The sequence below is a fragment of the Podarcis tiliguerta genome (assembly GCF_965153285.1).
Source record: "Podarcis tiliguerta genome assembly, chromosome: 3".
Taxonomy (NCBI): domain Eukaryota; kingdom Metazoa; phylum Chordata; class Lepidosauria; order Squamata; family Lacertidae; genus Podarcis; species Podarcis tiliguerta.
The window spans coordinates 85,067,396-85,088,141 of record NC_139536.1 but is presented as its reverse complement, the minus strand read 5'-3'; the positions used below and the strand labels follow the sequence as shown (position 1 = coordinate 85,088,141).

The 20,746-nt window shown below is 41.0% G+C and overlaps 1 protein-coding gene across 6 annotated transcripts in view; it reads right to left on the bottom strand.

Annotated features, from left to right (window-relative positions):
- The window catches only part of EYS (eyes shut homolog), a 456,551-nt gene that overhangs the window by 373,306 nt on the left and 62,499 nt on the right, over positions 1-20,746 (bottom strand). For all 6 annotated transcript variants that reach the window (XM_083431300.1, XM_083431295.1, XM_083431298.1 and 3 more), the window contains one exon: positions 10,695-10,816. In XM_083431300.1, the coding sequence (XP_083287426.1) occupies positions 10,695-10,816 (122 nt within the window). The remainder of the gene's footprint in view (positions 1-10,694; positions 10,817-20,746) is intronic.

The window sequence follows — 20,746 nt, the reverse complement described above, 5'->3', positions numbered from 1 at the left end:
ATTCATTGTGGGAAGTCACAACCAGGTGATTTAAAAGTTCTTTAAATATATGGTGTGGATGTGGCCTAAGGGAAAGGAGGATGACATTCCGCCCTCCACCAGGCTGATTGCTATTTTATTTTTGCAAGAATAATACCTAAGAAAAACATTTACTGTCATATCCATTCACTCTCCGTGTGCAAGTTATAGCTTAAGCTTTTTTTTTTTTTGTTACCTGTCACAATAGAAATGACCCATTTTTAAAAACTTGGGCTTACTTTATGACTAATTTCTGAAGAACTATCCCCTAAATATTTTATTGCTGTCCCTTCCAAGTAGAGAGGGAGGGAGGCATCTATGACTCTTATGCAGAAGTACATTTTTTACATGTGAAATTTTTCTCTCTGCTTCATGAACTTTGGAGATAAAGTCCTCCTTTTAAAAACTTTTATTACCTTCTTTACATAGCCAAAGAGGCGTTTAATGGAGGCCAATGTGATAATTACGTGTTCTGAATGTGCCCGCTTTTGTCCTAGTAAAAAAGGAGCCTCTTCTTTTTCATAAAAAAGCTGTACTAGGACATTGTTTGCAGTAGTCGTTCTCTATAATACTTATTGATCTAACATAATAGAAGAATTTAAATTGCACACAGAAACAAGATGGCTATAAAATAAAATTCAATTATCTATAAAAACCTGGAAGGGGGGGAAGGATGCTGAATTTTTTAAAAAATCACTTATACTGAAAGAATTTCACATTAGTAACATATTCCCCTAAAAAAAAGCAATTTCCAAAGTAAAGTAAGATATACAATTGTTATGTGCCATTTCCTAAATGCACGGTTTTTCTTCTCTGCCAAAATAATTTTTGAATAGGGTACTTTAACGGTAGACTTTTAGCTAGTGGGCTGGGCAGGGAGGAGAGAGATAAGATTCTTCCATTTGGGAAACAGAAATACAACATTTAAGTCCATCACTGCAACATTTAAGTCCACCCTCTATTACTGTTGATGTTGAGCAGACATAGTAACTGGAAACAATTGCCTAAGACTACCATTGCCATTGGTGGAACTGAAAGAGCGTGGAACTCAGAAAGGCAGGCTTATATGCGCGATGACCCAGAATGCAACCCCCGCGTAAATGGCGCCTGCATAAGAAAAATAGTTCCTCATAGTTCCTGGACATTTTTCTGCATGCTCAGAGGCGCCAAAGTAAGACATCTCCAGGCATGCATACTGTATTGGCCCGAATATAAGCCACATCCAAATATAAGCCACACCTTTAAAATTCAAGGGGGGGGGGGGGAGACAATACCCAAATATAAGCCACTCCCTTAAAATTCCACAAGAACTCACACCCATTCTGTTTTACCATATGTCTGTTTCAGCAGCAATATCGTAAAGTGTGTCATCCCTAAAAGAGGGCATGTTTTGCGGTGAGACCTGGAGACTGACCTCTTGGTTGTGGGTGGGTATATTGGACAACCACAACAACCAACTGGTAGGTCCCTCGTTGCTGGCTTGAATCTGGCCAATGGGGTGCAGTCTAAACGGGTTGAGGGACCTATATATACCTATGCATGTGACCCAGAGCTTCCTCTTTTGGCTCGTGCATCGGAAAACCTGCCCACCTCTCCCTAAATGTGGGGCATTTTGTGATTGACCTTGCTATGCCTTCGTGTGTCGTCTGTCGTTGGGACAGGGGCATGGCAGGAATTTTCCCAACATGGCTGATTGGCTGTTGCCATTTGGGTTTCGCCTGCTGCGTAGCAAATCGTCACAACTTGTAAGGTTGTGGATAGGCACTGGTTCAGGTGAGAGGGATGGGAGAACGGTCTCGCCATCCCTATGTGATGGGTATTCTGTTAAAGGAATCCAGGGACTCAACTTGGTCCCTATGTGATGGGTATTCTGTTAAAGGAATCCAGGGACTCAACTTGGTCCCATGCCCGTGCCTGAGTCCAAGGGAGCATCTGGGGAGTGAACAGAGTCTGTTCCCAGGCTTTTCACCTGCCTCAGGTGTTCACCCTTGGCTGACCTATGAAGGAGCACTGGGTCAGCGCTACCTGCAAGGGTGCAGGGAGCTAGTCAAACCAGAGCCTATGCAACCACTCACTTTTCTGTAATCAATAAAGTTGTGGCCTAAATTCTGCCAAAAACCAAAACTAAAATTTGTCAAATGTGTTTTTATTTAGGGGGGAGGTCTCTGGGTCTGAACACGCCAATTTTTGTAACGTTGCGAATTTAAGCTGCACTTTAACTTTTCACGGTCGGACTTTGGAAAAAAGTGAGGCTCATATTCAGGCCAATATGGTATATACTGTACAGGTCTATACACTACTTTGGAAAGTTTGGGAAAATGCAGAACAGGAAAGGCTTATGTTGGCTACTAGGGTGCAAGGGAACTTAAACAGATCCCATTAGGATTGTGCCTTCACTCTGAGACCAAAACTAATTGTTTGGGGGGGCAGAGGGCAGAAGCCCCAGGAAACTGGTGGCCAACCCCTCCTGAGAAACAACACACCCTTTTCCAGAAACACAACCTCAAGTTTTTATTAATTGTTTTTTGTGAAACAGTAAGTATGGCTTTTACAGCGGTTCTACATATTGTACATTTATGTGAAATTGCTTATTACTCATTCTCCATGGTTCAATGGGATTTAATGCTAGTGGCAATTCCCATAATACTTTCAAAATTTTGCTTCTTTGTGTATGTCATAGACATTGGCCATGCATGAAATATCTCATCTGTACCAAACACTGATGGATGGGTTTTCCTTTCATTTCTAATGAGCCATTGTAAAGTGCCTGCACCATTTTATATTTGTTTGTTTAAACTTCATATTTTACTAGGATTTCTCTAAAGATGTCACTGTGCTTTCAGAAAACCATTGAATCAAGGGCAAAAGAACAAACAAAATTGATTTTGTTATGACTCATCTGCAGCAGACATGTATTACAAAGGGTTTAGATTAGAAATAATGAGGTCACTAAGTTTCTTCTTTTTTTGCACCTTCTCTTAGTTTTCTCTGTTTATACACCCTGCAATTTAAACCTTTCTCAGCCACAAGTGGCATGGTGGGGCTGTACTGCTAACCTGACTGCAGCCGAAATGCAGCCCAGGGATGGAGACAGGGAGGGAATTGGTAGTGGTGAGGTTGGCATTGTGCAAATGCACTAGTGAAGCCAATCTGGCATCCCTGCCCCTCTTGGTTTTGGTATGCTATAGTGGCTCAGCCGAGAAGTTAGGTGAATGGCACAACCCCACCATGCCCTCCGCAATGGCAGGTATCTCAGACCCAATTCATGTCTTCCTAACATTGTGCAGCTCCAATCTGCCTTTGCGACTCCAGAAAATTTGAAAAATGGAGGCTGGATCACATGAATACCTCCCACACCACTGTCCGTCCACACTGGGCAATTGATGCTGGAATGCATCCATCTGGATCAGGCCATTTCACACGGGAATTCACTAAAATCTAATTCATCCAGCACCCATACAGGGAAATAACCAGACTTCAACTCAACATTATCCCAGCACTGTAATATCAGTCACTATTCCAAAGTGTCCTGCCACCAGACTAAGTAAGTCTTAAAAAATATAGTTCTTCTTGTAATTAAAGGTGGCATGACATTTTCTTCATTACAGAATCGAAATTTTCTTGTGGCTGTTTAATGAGATTCATTCTATTGCCCATAGGTAGCAAGCATGTCTGATTTTTCCTTCACAGAGAATTTAGCCTGTTGCTGTTACCACTATGTCAATAGCTGGCACAGGTGACCAGGGTGTTTGTCGTATTCATTCTAGGTTCTTCTACTCACTATCTTGCATATCTATGGATTTTGGTCTGGTCTTGGAGCCAGTTCAACCTATGTTAGCCTACAGACTTTGACTTTAGATGGAGTAACACAAATAACAACTTATACTGCTGTTGCTAAAGGCTGTTGGTAGGATCTGGTTCCTTACTAACTGTTAAACAACTTATTTTTTTCCTAAATGACTATGGATGCTTCTAGACTGTCACTACTTTTGGGTGGGAGTCAAATCACATGCCAGCAAATTTATATTGTGGAATTTCAGTTGAATGGTGTGTCTTGAGCAACAAATCTGCTTCCTGAAAAGATCAGGTGGAAAGTGATAGGGGCAGGCATCCCCAAACTCGGCCCTCCAAATGTTTTGGCACTACAACTCCCATCATCCCTAGCTAACAGGACCAGTGGTCAAGGATGATGGGAATTGTAGTCCCAAAACATCTGGCGAGCAGTGTTTGGGAATGCCTGTGATAGGGGAATGCACTGGAAAGTGTGGAATAGCATCTGACCTCCCTGTACACAAATAGAATGAATGCTCATTAAGTAGCCAGGATCATCTAATCTCCATGCAAACCAACCAGGATGAATGCTGAATAAACAGGTCATCATAGTCATCCATGAATGGATGCCACCCTTTTCCGTGAGTGCACATTCTCCTTCTGTGAGTGCAAGCAGATAAGTTGATCCCACCCTGTGGGGATTGAAAGCCACAGATTTCTGTTTCATCCATCTTAGTGATTTAATATGCTTTGTTTATGGTTAAGTGGTCTCTTGCTTGTGTTTGTCACTCCAACTGCCACTACACCCAAGTTACGGTTTAAGGGCTGGCTTGAGAAGCACAAGTTAAGCATGGCTGCAGCTCTGCATACATAATGCCTTGAGTTGGTCATCTCCCTTGAAAATTAGTGTGCCTAAACCATGCATCTCTGTAAACGACTGAATTCCCCCCCCCCCACACACACACATTGGTATGGAGCTGGGAAAAGCAAATTGGAATATAAATGTTAATTTAGATGCTGAGTTCAGCTTGCCTTCTGCTACTACTGGCAAGGCTATAAACTGCTGTTGCCTTACTGCTTTCGACTGCACCTTCCCCAGCAGCAGTCAACAGCTTCAGCCACAGATGGAGAATCTGTATAGTGCTTACTGGTCCCAGATGCCAGGCTCTGGAACACTTCTTGCTAGCAGCATCTGGCTGTTTCCCTGGCAATCTATCAGCACTACATGTCCAGCTCTTCCTCGGGTTTTGTGCTGAGCTGCTTCTCAGACCATTTTATAGTTTGGCTGTTAAACTTCTGTCTGGCCTTAAGTTATGCCCATGGTGGAAATGGAAGGTGGAGGGAGGGATGAGGCTGAAACTTCATTATATCGGTAGCAAGATAATGAGAACATTCATATTGTAGGCAGGGAGCTGTAGCCCAAACGCAGAAGAATACAATGATAAGTGGAAAGTTCCAGGACCCTGCTGCTTGCCTTTATCTGTTCATCTTGAAATTTGGGGAGGGTGCTTCAACACATACCTTGTTTATGCTTGAGTCCCTGTTCCTAAAACATCAGAAAGCTTACATACTCTGCAGTGGTAATAATTTAGTTAAATCAGTGAGCATGTATCAGTAGAAATATTACAATCACCCATCAAGTAACTGAAATTTTCCTTTACTGCCTCACCAAAGCATTTTTATTAATTTTTACCTGCGGTGTTACAAACATGAAATCAAGGGCAGGCAGATCCACAGATAAGGATGCACAAAGATCACTGTATGACCAAACTGCAGATTCAGACCTATTTCTTCCTAAATGGCTCAGAGGTGGAGTTAAGCATTGCAGTTCTCCTTCAGGTCAGACCCAGCCCAGTCCACAGTTGATGCCATGGTTTGACTCTATCCCTGCAGTGTGGGATGTGGAGCGCATTAACAAATAACGGTGGAACACACCAATCTGTCTCTGCAAACATCGAGTAGCCCCCCTCCCCCTCAGTATTATTTCTCTTCAGAGAGGGGCAAATGAGTCACCGTTTTAATGGCAAGAGAAAAATTTGTATTTGATGCTGCTTGTATCGTAAGTTAATTGTTTAGTATATGATTTCCCACAGGCTGGGCAAACTTCCACACATTTCAAAAGATCCCTTCCACCCCACAAATCACCATCCTAAAATCATTCAAAAATTTCACCAACATTCGACCAAATAAAAAGTGCAGTATGTCCAACTCACTTTTCATTTTCAATTTGTAATGGACTGTTGCGTCCTTGTACAAATTCAGCACAACTTGCAAATACTGCACACTGCATTTTGCATACCTCGTAACATGCTTCAGCTCTCTGGTTTTGCCTGCTCTGAACAAAAACTGTGGCTTCCCCATCCAAGCAAAATGAGACATATTAACTGCTATATTGCTGCTTGCCCAGAGAGCTGACTTTTGTTCATTCTTCACTTGTTTCTCCGAACAGAGGTATTTTTACATAAAAACCCTAGCGAAACATAAAACTCAGAAAAACCTGCTATCAAAACATGGTAAACCTTATTCAAGCCAATGTTTCCGTTTATATCTGCCAATAAAGCAGAATAGGTACCCCTAGTATCTTGCATGAAGAACTAGTAATGTTAAAAAGGCCCTGTTTTATTCCCCATCAGGTGGAGGAGCCAAGGAAATGGTCGCTGTGGTGAGCAGAGGTTGAGCATATTTGCTGCCAGAATTGGAAAAGCACATTTAAATATTTGTATAGCTGCCTCTCGTAAGTTACCTATAGGTCCCTATTGGATGCAGGTGGTTGAGAAGTCAATAATACAAAGCTACAAAAGTACAGATGCAAACAATGCAGCTTATATCATCATCTGAACAATCACCCCCTTTCAGAATAATTAGAAAATTAGTTTTCCATACATTATGCACAGCCGCCAAAATCCAGCAGAATCTGAACACACACAATATTTTTTGACACCATTTCCCAGTGTGCAATATATTATTGTATTCTTCACTTATTTCCTGTGGGTGACATCCCACAATAGCCATACTCAGAGTAGACTCACAATTAAAAACAACGGACTTAAGTCACCCTCTGAATGGATTAGATGCAATAGCAAAATTATTTTGCAATTAGATAGGGCTGTGCACCAAGGCCCAAACTGAACAGGACCAGTTGTGGGGAACTGGATATCACTTGTGTTGAGTTGAAACAGTCTCAGACTGCTGCCCATTAGGCTGCGAGGTCCAGAGCAATCTGAGGTTGTCAGGGGACAGGGAGTCAGGCATGAAGGAGAGCCAAGCATCAGACAGGAAAAAGAAAAAAATATGCAAAAAAGAGACCTACCTTACCAGCTGTGTCTTTCTGGGAGAAGCTGGATGGGTGGAGTGCCTTTGGATGTGGAGTCTGGGCTTTCCCACTTGACCTTTCCTACCCGTCCAACCTCTCCTCTGCCTCCTAAAGCAGCACTACACTGGTAAACAGAGAATTTGATCCTGCACAGCATAGGTTTCTGCTTCTTCTTTGTGAGGGACTTCCTTGAAGGGAAGATACTTGTAAATGAGCAGTACCCTGCGGAACTGAACCCTCTTGCTTCCAGATGGGGTATGAGAATAAGGGGTGCCTCCTCCTTCCTCACTGTATATCTAAATTTGGGGTTTAAATAGGGGTTTTTAAAAACAAACAAACAAACAACAACTCTATTTAAACAATAGCTGGGCATTTTGAACCTACTCTTTATCTGAAAAGGGTCCCAGAGTGGCTTGCATACAAGTAAATCAAACAGGACAGTTCCTTCCTGCAGGGTTATAATCAAAAACAGGTGTGTGGAACCTCTTTCCTTCAGGCCTAACTAGCCGATAATGAGTCCCAATTTGGCCTGCTGGCCTGTTTTCCACAAGCCATGCCCACACCTGACATCATATGGGATGTCAGGTGTGGCACAGGTAGAGACACAACTGCCAATACACAATGAGGAGCCTCAAAGTGGACTTCTGCTTGGAAAGGGAGGCTTGCTATGACTGCTAAGTTGCATGACCAAACCCTGTGCAGAGACTCTCTGCAGAAAGCAGGTGTGGAGTCAGTTGCCTAAAAAATGATAGGCAGCAACTTCAAGTCTGAATTGGCTTGGGTTCTCTTTTTTAGTGATTGCTATGCTAGAAAGGTAAAAAGAAACAGCCAGCTAATGCAATACCTGTTTCAAGTGACAGGTGATTAGGTCTCTGCCCCCTTACCCAAGTAGCCTGATGAAGTTGGGGGGCACTCAGGATCCAGTCCACCAGCTGGATCCAGTTCCCCACCCCCTGACCTAAAAAGACATGTCACAATGTACTGGAATCTGTTCTTGCTACCCTGTTCCCAATACATCATGGGAGAGATACACTAATCTTCTCCCCTCTTTCTATATGAAATTTCCAGAACGTGCCTTATGCTCAGGCATTGCTGCAGACCGGTGTTTCGCAGACTTGGGTCTCCAAGTTTGCCTTTGGACCACAATTCCCATCATCCTTGACCACTTGTCTTGCTAGCTAAGGATGATGGGAGTTGTAGTCCAAAAACAGCTGGAGACCCAAGTCTAGGAAACACTGCTCCAGACCAGACTCTGCCAGTAGCATTTACAACTAAATGCCTGAAAAAGGTTAAGAACCTTAGCTTTTCTTCAAGCCCGCACTGAGGAAGTGGTTCTGTTGCCTCCATGAAAACAAGCCATTTCATAGTTGTATGCACAGTCGCACACCTTTTAAGCTCTAATGTAATAAAACCCATTGACATTCCTAGGAGGCGGAGTCAATTTCTATAATTGGCATTGAAATAATCCTTGAACTCACTATTGGACTCATGATGAGATTTATTTCATATCAGATAAACCAATCTTGTAGAGGGAATAATAAATCTTATGCATTTAAAGCCAGCCACACACTCAAATGGGAAAGGGGGGGGGGGAGACTTTTCATCAGCAAACCAAACAACTTGTGATAGATGGGCAATTAAATAAATAAGGACGATTCGAGTTAGCTTATTAAATCCTACAAAGCTTTTGCATTCAGCCTTACTCCAAAATGTGCAGTCAAGTAGTCCGTGATGACCTTTCCCTGCCAGCAGGATCATTTCATGTCAGCACCGACAGAATGAGAGGAATGAAAGATTCGCTCTTGGAATGCTTTTGAATCCTTTCGTTCTGACACTGAAAAGCTTGGCACAAAAAGACCTACAACTGCTTATCAAAGAGCTGTAAACAAATACAGAAGCTTTTAGGACTGTGGGTTGGTGTGATCATCTGCAACACCACAAAGATGAAGCCAAAAGCATTGCTTTTAAAACCTTGGAATGGACAGAGGAATCCAGCTGCATCCCCCTTCTTAGAGAAGAAACCGAATGAAAGGAAACTGAAAGAGCAAGGATACCAAAACACCTCATTTGTATTGATTAGTAGAAAGCATTCAGAGATGGTACAATAAATGGCCTTTTTGTGTGTCCTTAGGAGCAAAAAAAAAAAAAAAAAAAAAAAAAAAAAAAGATGATGGTATTAAATCATTAGGAGAACTCTTTAACTCAGCTGCACTGCTTTCTCCCTTACAGCACTGCAAGAGTTACATCCCATAGCGTAAACTTTGGGAAATGCACAAGAATCACAACCAGGTGAGCATTTCCCACCTGACTGGCATCTTCATTTCAGGCAGCAAAATATATCAACACATCTGACGAGTTGTGTGATCACTGAACGTAACAACCACAAACCCACTCCAGAGTTAAGTATGCATGAAAATTGCACTTAAATCTGTTTTGTTATTGTGCTCAGTGGCACCAAGTAATAGAATACATTTGTTGTTGTTTAGTTGTTTAGTCGTGTCCGACTCTTCGTGCCCCATGGACCAGAGCACGCCAGGCACTCCTGTCTTCCACTGCCTCCCGCAGTTTGGTCAGAATACATTTAAGTAACACCATTTGTGTGATAATAGTATATTTAAGGAAAGAAAACAGTGAAACTGATGGCAACAATGATGAATGCTCAGGTTATTAGTTGTCTAAAGTAGTGTTATTTTACATTATCATGAGGGTGGGGGGATGATTTGCTTAATACTGAGTTAGGAAGATGTTTCATTAAGACATATGCACACACCTATTCCAGCTATAATTCAAACACTCCAAGACTGGCTTTTTGAACTGGTTGTGCTGATCCCACATTTTAAGGATGTGGAGAGTGGGTTTTGTTGCACACACTAAAATCCTACCAAACATGCTAGGCTAAAAAGTGGGCAGAGGGAGATAGAAATCAGTTTCTTACTTCTCCTGCCAAAGAACCAGTGGTCAGAGGTTTAGCTTTTTAAAAATAACTACATGAGTAGGAAAGAATTCATCCGTCAATTTTGGTTTCTTGCTTTTCCAATCTTAAATTCAGTTTGCAATGTTTTTTATTTTTAAAGTGCTTATTAACATCTGCAATCTTTTTTTTTAAAAAAGTGCTTATTAACATCTGCCAACATATCAATACACATTCCTGATAATAAATATGCTTTTGTATGCAAGCTTGCTTAATAGAAACACTTTTTCAAACCATTTCTTCCCTATCTCTATCCATTAACACATCTCTGTTTCCTCAACTGGAGAGACCAACTCCATATTCTGCTCATAACTGTGAATGCAGTTTCCCCATTCAGCTAGATATGCATGCTGAAGCCTGCATGCCACTTAGTGTCTTGACAATTGGGAGAAATGTCCAGACTTGCACACTTACCTGCAACACACTGTCTCTAGATCTTCTTCAACAAATGTGCCCTGGCAAAACATGGATCTCCCTAACCCCCACCCTCACAATGCCACTGCTCCAGTTTATATCAAAAGCTGTTTGCTATACAGCAATTTTGAAATCCAGCAAATGTACAAATAAAATGTCACCACTGGAACATCCAAATCATTTAATGGTAGAGAAGATGCTCCTTACCGGAAGTCATTGAAGAGATCAATGCAAGTGCCATTATTCTTACAAGGTGCTGAGTCACACTCATTGGATTCAGATTCACAAAATGGTCCTTCCCAGCCAAGGAGGCAGACACACTGGTAGCCCTGAAAGGAAGTGGGGGGGGGGGAGACACATTAATTAACTCCTTGTCAATATCTCAGTGTTGACTGCATTAACAATATAACTTTGGGGGATCTTATTGCTTTTTAGTTCCATTAATCATGGGAAAATGTTGAACCCCAGTATCCACTTGGACTGATGCAAAACTGGAAAAATTATATGATTATTAAGAATATTTGACCAAATAACAGCACAGGACCTATTCATGAGCTGCCACAGGAATCATGACAGCAATGTTTAAGTCTGGGAATTTCTAATAGTTTTGGTGTTGAGCTTATCTGCACAGATTCTTCCCAGACCCAATCCAATCTCATTCCTTGATCTCAACAAAAAGCAAGGTTCCCCCCCCCCCAACTGGAACCACCAAATTCCATGTATAAATCTATTTAAATGAGATGCTTCTTCCATCCCTAGTAATGTATGAAAAGCTGATACCACATGGAAAGGACAATTGTGTCTTTCTCACCCCATGGCTGAAGGTCCTATACAATTAGTCCCATTCATGGTATCACATCAGAAGCACAAAAACGCAGAACTATGAGTTGCTGTTGCAGTCTTTGCTGAAATATCCAAAACCACTTTATGAAAAATGTAAGGAGAGAGATGTAGTCTGTACCAGTAACAGAAGTAACTCCAAAACCGTTAGAGATGACCTGTCTTCTCCTGTATAAAAATGGAGCTGAGCTATTTCCCTTTTGCTCTAATTCTAACACTTTCAGCAAGAAGAAAAGTTGGGGTGAAATATGACTGCCCACTAGAAAATGTAGCCAAATAATTCTGCTTTAAATTGTTTGCCAATTTGAGTTTTGGTTAAAAGCATCTGAATTACTGCTCTCAAAATAGGCAGTGGGCTAGAATTGAACTTTCTCAAAACTCCACTTCTTGGAATAAAAGATCTTTTATGTAGCAATAATCTATCATGCTTTGTATCTGTCATGTTGAACAGCCCTTTTAAATGGAAAAGAACAAAATGTGCAAGTCCTGATTATAGAGGAAAGAACTCCAACTCTGTATGAGATTGTTAAATGGTATGGACCAGTTAATCAAGTAGAGGCAATTGCTGTAAAACTCTGAAATAAAGATAGAACATTCAGACTCACAGACGTATCTAAAGAGATTGATTTTAGAGATCTTGTGCTCATCCTTTATTAAGAACTGTGAAGGTCTTTGTAAAGAGGTAGTATATGTTTTTAACAGCTTTCTGCTCTCTGTCGTATAGGGGAAATAAAGCAATGCTTTTTGTTAGTATTGATTCATAAACAAGGAGGTCAATAGGACAAGCTAGATGTACTTATATAGACTTGCACATTTTGAATTTTCTCTGGTTTTTACTAAATCACGATTTCTCCATATAAAAAAATCCCTCCATATAAAAAACCGCATGTTATAGGGAAGGGTTATGGCCCTGAAATCTAGATTTCCAAGATTACGATTGTATGTGCATGTTTATTTTTGTATGGAGGGGACATGAATTCCAATGAAGGGGTAAAGGCCTGTCTCATTTAGTGAGAACTAGTGCCCAGAGTAACTGAAGCTAGATTTTGCTTGTATCTATGCTAACATTAGGAGCTAAATATCATCTATGGCATATAATATGTAATGGTGTTTTCACACAAGCAAGTCCTCATTCAATATTGGCATGTGGGAGTAATAAACTGGCATGTGTGTCTGAATCTTATTCATCCTTAGTCCTTATGGAATAGAAATGTCAAATCCCTCAAGAAATCACAAATGTCTCAAGGTTTACAAGGTTTACAAACTCATCTTCTCACATTTCACACCGCCATACCCATCACAACAGAAACTTGCAAAACACTGAACCTTGTGCATCCTCACCACAACCTTTGACTCCTAACAGGACCACTGCTCTCCTCCCCAAACCCTTAAGCACTTGTATGTCCTGGCAGACATACTATACACATAGACATGCCTGTCACAGGAATTCCAACACCTTTTCATCACTTATGTAAAGAGATGCACCACTGCACGTTCCATTCTAGAAGCCTGACTTTCTTTTGGAGAAGCATATTGGGGGGGGGGGGGAGTCCAGAGAATGTATGCCTCTGCTCCAAAGAACAAAGCAAGACATGTCTGTCCTCATTGTGCTGAGAGACACAGAGGGAGAAACCTGGTTCTTTGCAGTGAAGCAAAGACTCAAAGACAACCTCACAGGATGTGACACTTTGGACCAGTATTTTTGGAATACAGGTACTGTCATCCCTGGCCACTGGTCTTGCTAGCTGTGATGATGGGAGTTGTACCTGTAAAAGCATCCAGTACTTATAACTGCTGCAGACATGCAGAAGAGTCACACTGACCCCGGTTCTCATTGTTACCTAGCATGCAAACAGTTGGGAAAAAGTGCCTCTGAAGTCATGCATCCAGGCCAAATAGAATAATTGAATGTGCTTTCTGTTTTGAAACTGTGAGCAAATAAACAAAGGAAGATAATAATGCCCTACTACTCACTGCAAACTTCAATACACTTATAACGATATGTGGTCCAACAAATCAGCATTTTTTAATATTCTTAAAGGAACAAGATAATTGCTGTGAGCAGCAGGTGGGGAAAAAATAAAGCTAAGTTATTTTGCCAAGTATATAGCCTTTACTGAGCAAGATGCCCAGTGCAGTAATTTTGCAATTATAAGAACAGCAGTTCTTTACTTCATATTGAAGAAAAAGTGTTAATCTGCAGTAGAAAAGGTCAAAATGAGAGCAATTTGAAGAGGTATGGGCACACAGACACACACACCGAGAGAGAGAGAGAGAGAGAGAGAGAGAGAGAGAGAGAGAGAGATGATGGCATAGGGACACCTGTGTATCTTCATCTAATTAAGTGCTTGAGCATTTAGGAAAGCTTTATTTTCCAAGCACTTGCATCCCTCTTACTCTTACCACATTGCAGACATAAGATTCATCATTTCTGAAGTCTCAGACTATGTTATGCTACTGGAGAATAGCTGTGGAACATCTGGCAAACAAACAGAGCAATGTACGAAGCATCCATCACAGGCAACAAGTGGTCTGCATCCCAATTATGCAAAATCTTCTGATTAATCCTTTGCAAGTGTGGCTGGAGCATGGCTTTAGCACTAAACTACTAAGGGCTTCAGTTCTACATGATATATCCAGCATTATATAAACTAGGAGGACTTGTGCAGAACCCAGGCGGTGATCCTTAAAATAAATTGAACACCGTTCTGTGATCCAAAGTGCTGTGAACACATGAGGCATGTTCAGGTTCCCTATTACTACTGCTGGTCTTTTCTGAGCCTTCTTGAAGAAGCAAGTATGGGAAGGGCCTGCAGAATAATAGCCAATGAAGAACAGGGAGCTGCAGGCAAGAAGGAAAAGGATCAGGCTGTGCCTCAATGCAGGCTCTGAAGTGTTCTTTAGGCAGGTACACGACAATGCTTTTGAACTAGGACCATGCACCGGATTCAGCCAAGGCCCAACTATTAGACAAATGAGGCATATTTGGAGGGACTCAGGCATAGGACCAATGCCACAGATTGCTCCTGGTTGGGTTCGATGGCTCAGAGTGATCAGAGGGAGGGGCATCTGAGAGGAAGGAGAAGTGGGCACTTGGCAGGAAAACCCTGAGAAAAGGCAAACAGTTATCCTGACTACCAGCTTTGTCTTTCTGGAAGTAGGTAGCAGCCCGCTGCCTGACTATGCTGCCTGCCTGAGGCTCATCCTTGAAACAGCACCATGCAGCATCAATGGCTCCATAAGAGAAGACATTAGCAAAGGAGCACCCCACAGAATTGACCCCACCTGCTCTCAGTTGGGAGTGGGAGAGAAAGAGATGCAATGTCACCTTCCCCTTTCCCCTCTCAGCTGTATGTTTAATTAGGTGTTTTTTTAAAAAAACAAACCTATTTGAACATTAGCTCTGCCCCCAACTAATTCAGGATCAGATCCCAGGTAGGGTGGATGGTCCCCACATTGGCCCAGGGCAGGTTGACCTTATTAGGGACCTATAGATTGGGACTGTGAGACAGATGTAGGGCTGCACACAACCTTATTTCACACATCTAGGATCCCTTGGATCCAGGCAGATTATAGCTATACCTCTCTCTCTCTGTGTGTGTGTATGTAAGAGTGTTATATATATCATATTAAATACTCAGCATCATACTCAGTTTGCAACATTGGCCAATTTGTGGTGTGTCATAATTCCAATGGGTGTGCCTAAGATGCACATTGCTTTCAGCAATATTCAAAGCCTCGAACTTGATAAAGTGATTGAAAAGGTCACGTTCAAACCCCATTATTTCCATCACTTAAGACAGCTGACACTGAAATCAATACATTCTGAAATGAGTTAAAATACCAGGAGGCCTCATCATTTCCATTTCAAAGTCGTAACAAGAAGCTTCGTTCAGAAATTCACTGTCAAAAACGTGATATACAGAATAATACATATTAGTAGTGAATTATGCAACTATTATTCTTATTTTAACCACTGCATACCTAACAAAAACAGTTTGGAATGACAATTGAAGTGATTGACATTAGAGAACCTTAAAAAAGTTTCTTGTAGGAGGCATCCCCAGATATCTTGAAAATTTGAAAGGCTTGGCTTGGGACTGGTGGTTTCTGCCAAGGAAGAGTGAAAGCTTACAGCTTAGTCCATATTGCATTGCACCTGTGGCAGTGAAGCCTCAGGCATCTACTGACCATGGATGCGATAAGGCACAGAGACCTGAGTCTTGGCTCTTTTGCACAGGATCCCATATCTCCTGCCCTTTCTCTTTTTTAAAAAACTAAAGAAAAACCCACATATTTTGCTTTCCTGGTGGCTTTCGCTCTGAAAATTGGCACCCAAATTTGCACCTCTAAACATAAAGTAGCATATGCAAATTTATATAGCAATTTGTGCCACAGGCCTGCACCCCAAGTCTTTTAAAGACCTAGTAATGCCTCTGGTACTGACTTACCTTAAGTGACAGCACAGAATGTTCATAGCCATTCCAACTGTCAGGCAACAAAGGTGTCATCAGCAAGCCAGTCAAATATATTTGCCAGAAACTACTGGCCATCACAAAAAAAGAAGGTGCCATCAGATCTGCAGTTTAGGCCACTTCAGTTGGGGAAGTGAAAGCTGTCAGTTTAGCTAGGATTAAAACCTTACACAGGTCCTAACAGCATCATTTTGTGGGGTTGTCTGAGGACTGGGAAGGAGCTACGGATGTCAGGGACAGACAGCTTGTTAATGCTGGAAGTCTAAACCCATGAAGAGTTGCAAAGGAAGGGAATTCTGATAGTTGTGGCTGGCTGGCTTCTGCTCACACCAAGTGTATGCAACCAATTTAGTTTGTTTTTAAATGCTGTGTATCTATGACTATGGGACGCGGGTGGCACTGTGGGTAAAATCACAGTGCCTAGGACTTGCCGATCGTATGGTCGGCGGTTCGAATCCCCACGGCGGGGTGAGCTCCCATCTTTCGGTCCCAGCTCCTGCCCACCTAGCAGTTCGAAAGCACCCTTAAAGTGCAAGTAGATAAATAGGTACCGCTTTATAGCGGGAAGGTAAACGGCGTTCTGTGTGCTGCGCTGGTGCAGGTTCGCCAGAGCAGCAATGTCAGACTGGCCACGTGACCCGGAAGTGTCTGCGGACGGCGCCAGCTCCTGGCCTCTAGAGTGAGATGAGCGCACAACCCTAGAGTCTGACAAGACTGGCCCGTACGGGCAGGGGTACCTTTACCTTTATCTATGACTCATGTAAATGTATTGCATTTGCTTTTATGATCCCCAAGGATAGCCTTTAAATACGTACTTGCTGAAATGCATAGGGCTATTTTGAAAATAAAGTTTGCATTTTTTCAGTAACTTGTGCTCTTCTTTTAACACTGTGGCATGGTGCTTGGGCAAAGCTAAGGGGGTAAAGGCAGCCAAGAAACAGTGGAATGCCCGAAATTTCACACAATGGTTTGAACAAACCAGCAACTTATTTGGCTGTAGGCTTCTACTGTACAGATGAATATTCTACAACTTCACTGTCAGAATATGAAGCTTCAGTCAATACACTTTCCTCTTATTTCTATGGCATGCATTATTTAAGATGACTGCTCCATGAACACAAGCTCTTTTGTTTCATTTTTGGTTCACGTAAAGGCTAATTGATCATATCTAAGGATGCCTTAAAAATTCAAGGAACTGAACATTGCAGCACAGATTGGGCCAACATTCTTATCTCCAGTTTATCTCATCAATTCTACACTGTCCAAAGGATGTAATGCTTTGCAAAACAGCACCAGAACATCAGTCAGCACACCAAAATCGTACACACTTATTTATCACATCAGTCTCATGGGCACTCAAAAGTTATAGGGATAAAATGTATGCACTTAAATAGAAATGGGGGCATAGGTGGAACAATGTGTAGTCATTTTATTCGGCTGACATTACACATTTAGACCACTGAACTTCCAAATACATTGAATTTCACATGTAATCAGTTTGCTGCTGAATGCTGTAGAACTGCATATTGATGAATGTTGCATGCTGAAAGTCTTATGTGAGTGGGGCAGGATAATTCACACAGGACTGAGTAGTAGAATTGGATAATTCACATGACTGGGTAGTTGTAATATTCTCTCCTACCTTTCCAAGATATTATGCAATGAAAAATGCACCCTGCCATATAGCCTTGGCGCAATGATCTAAAACGAATTCCTAGCTGACGGATATCCCTGCATTTGGAACACTTGCTGTAACATGATGAGGCAGAAATGATGAAATAAATGCTAGTCTCTACTGAACAGGCAGGCTAACGGTCTACATTGCCACATCTTATGTGGCCTCTGACACCTCCTGCAGAAGCCCCATTTGGCATCACCTGAAGAGTGTCTTTCTTCCTATTTGTTTCCTCCTTCAAATGCGTTCTAAACTTTATGTAGGGTTCGTAACAATTAGAAAGGGTGAAAACAGACTTAAAAAAACCCTCCCCCCCAACGTATGGCCTCAATGCATGTTTATATTGAGACACACGAAGAGTGCCACACAGCACGTACCATTTGCACACCACAGCCTGAACGTCCATTTGCAGAAGGAAACAGAAGGAAAGGGAAGAGTTTGTGGAAGTAATAGGTTTCAAATATGGATGCAAGTATGACAAAGGTGTGACACGGAATATATTTCATCTTAGACAAATCTACACTTCTTTAGATAAGAATTTGCAGCACAATTTACACCCAAGAAGGGAGTTCAAGGCAAGAAGGACAATCAAGAATATTAAGGAGAATCAGCAGCACAAGAAGGAAGCAGTGGAATAGAAGAAATAAGAGATTGATTGTCTTGGGCAGGATTAAGACTCAAATGTAGAGGCTGGTGTTGTTTGTGAGCACTGTAATTGAAACCTATGTCTCCCTACGTTTTATTTATTTCTTTAATTTATATACCGCTTTATATTTTTAATAAAAATCTCAAAGCAGTTTACAGCATATTAAAACAATAAAACTATAGCCATGTGATGTTCCTCTGGCCTCATGAGGAGCCTCCGGGCTTTCATTTTAAGAGTCTACTAGAAATGTTCTGTTTTTCCTTATTTTGGAGTAACACTTTGGGTTATGGTGACCTTGACATTACGTGTTGCCAAGGGTGCTTCAATACTATGTGTTTTGTAGAGAACAGAAAAAACAACAACTACACTGGTGGTTGTGTGTATGTCAAAATGTATGGTAATTCTGTTTCTACAATCATCTGTCAATCATCCATTTACAGAGAGGGCGAAATAATTCAGCTTGATATGGGCTTTAGTGCACCGGCTAGTTGCGGTGAACTGTTAATTATAAGCTCTGGATTGGACAAGGAGCCAGCAAATTATTTACAGTGAAGTGAAGGGCCTTTGTCCTGAACCCACATGCAATCACATCCTGATCCTTTCAGGCATTACAATCTGCTAAGAATAGATAGCTGTAGCTATCAAGATTGCCCATAGATAGGAAACAGTTCTGGTCCACCCACGTGATCCCTTAATGTATCGGGTACAATGCAGAAGTGCACCCATCTTCACAAGATGACACTCATACATGTTGAAGTTGAAGGGATGGACAGAGCTTTCTAAATTATTTCAATTATCCTTGAGAAAGAGTCACACGATTCCTGGAATTTATCAAGGATATTTTATAGGTGGAAGAACACGCATGTTATGAACTGAATGGACATTATTTCTGGGTTACAAAACTGAATATTATTTATCTCTGAGCTTCAGAATTCTTCAGTTCTTGCGTGGATGGTAATATTTGTCCAAATAAAAGCAATCACTGGACAAAATGTCTCTAAACGTGCAGGGAGGGTTCACCTAAATCTTTTCATGGGAGACAATGTTAAGCTGCAGTTTAAACCTCCAAGAAGTTCTTTTCTACTAGCAGCCAGGCTCATAATAATGAGATACTGGAATAATTTAGAAGGTGCCTCTCTGACAAATTGGCACAGCAAAGTATGGCAAAAAGCACTTGTGGAAAAATTAAATAATAAAATGAAATTGGCACAAGGCCTGAAACACAAAGACTCTTTTGTAATTGAATGGCTAATAACAAAAATGGAGGACTCCTCTCACATCACAGAACATTTTGGTTAACTTAAATTGATTATTGCATTGTCCAAATAGTAGTTTGGGATAAGAACTGATGGTATTTGGCCATTATGTATGTATTGTCTAAATAACAGTTTCTAGGTAAGGGTGTGATATTTCATTATTTATCTGTATAAATGTTGTTGTATATTGAAATAATTTAATAAAAGAAGATGAAAGAAACAATTATATTCTGTTTTTAACAATATTTTCCTTGTTTGGGGAGGAGAGAATCCATGTTTAAATGTATTTCATTTGGAAAGAAGAGCTATATGGCTTAAAAAAAAATACTGAAAAGAATTCACATAAAACATTCAATCCACACAAGACTTTAGGGAGAGATTTACAGATTTCATTTCTGCAGAGGTAGAATATGCTAAGTTTCATTGCGTTTAGATAGGATTAATAAAATAGCAATTAAAGGGGGGGGATAGCTTAAAGTAAGGACATTCAGAAGGCATAATAGGTTTACAGTAATAAACATTTTAAGCTTGTGACAAATAGAAGCATTAAAAACACCACAGGAAACAATTAAGAACAATAATAAAAAATAACTGTTGAGGAAATGAGACCATTTAAAGCTTGCTCTTTAGGAAAGCAATTTCTCTTAAAGGGACCATTCTTAGGATCAATAGGTAGGCTGGGGGCCTATTCTGAGAAAATAAATGTTAAAAATGGTGTCTGACGTATACTAATTAAATGAATACAGTTTGAAGCATATTTCCAGATCATAAATATTACAGCTGAGGCATTGTTTTACGGAAGTTTTTTGAGTTTCAGTATTTATTTATTTACTTTTGTCCCTTTGCACATTCAGTGATGGGCAAAGCAAGCATGTCAAGAAGGTTGGCTTCAAGGTGGCAGGTCCTGCATAGCAAAAGAAACCAAAATAAAAACAATAACCTCAAGCTATTTGTTCAAATAAACCAAATAACCAATCCAGATTCTGAGGGACCTTTAGAATATCGAGGCTTTGATCAGTGTATCTGATATGACATTTACCTCGATTGCTCAGTGAATAGTGAAAGGTCATAAGCTACACAAATAAGCAGCTGAACACAAATGCAGAAGAATTCATTTCTCCGTACAAGGACACCCAAACCTTTCAATTTGCTCCCACATCTATGACCCTGGCAGTGATTTAAAAGGAAAGCCGTGTTCCAGAAAAGCTCTTTTGTTTGACGGCACATTCCATTTGTCCCTTTCCTTTAGTACTCTTATATGTCTGGAATAGAAACCATTAGATCTATAACATGAAGACATATCTATATCCCCTACAGGTAACCTTTGCATACAACAATCTACAGGACACACTAATATCAAGTCCTCA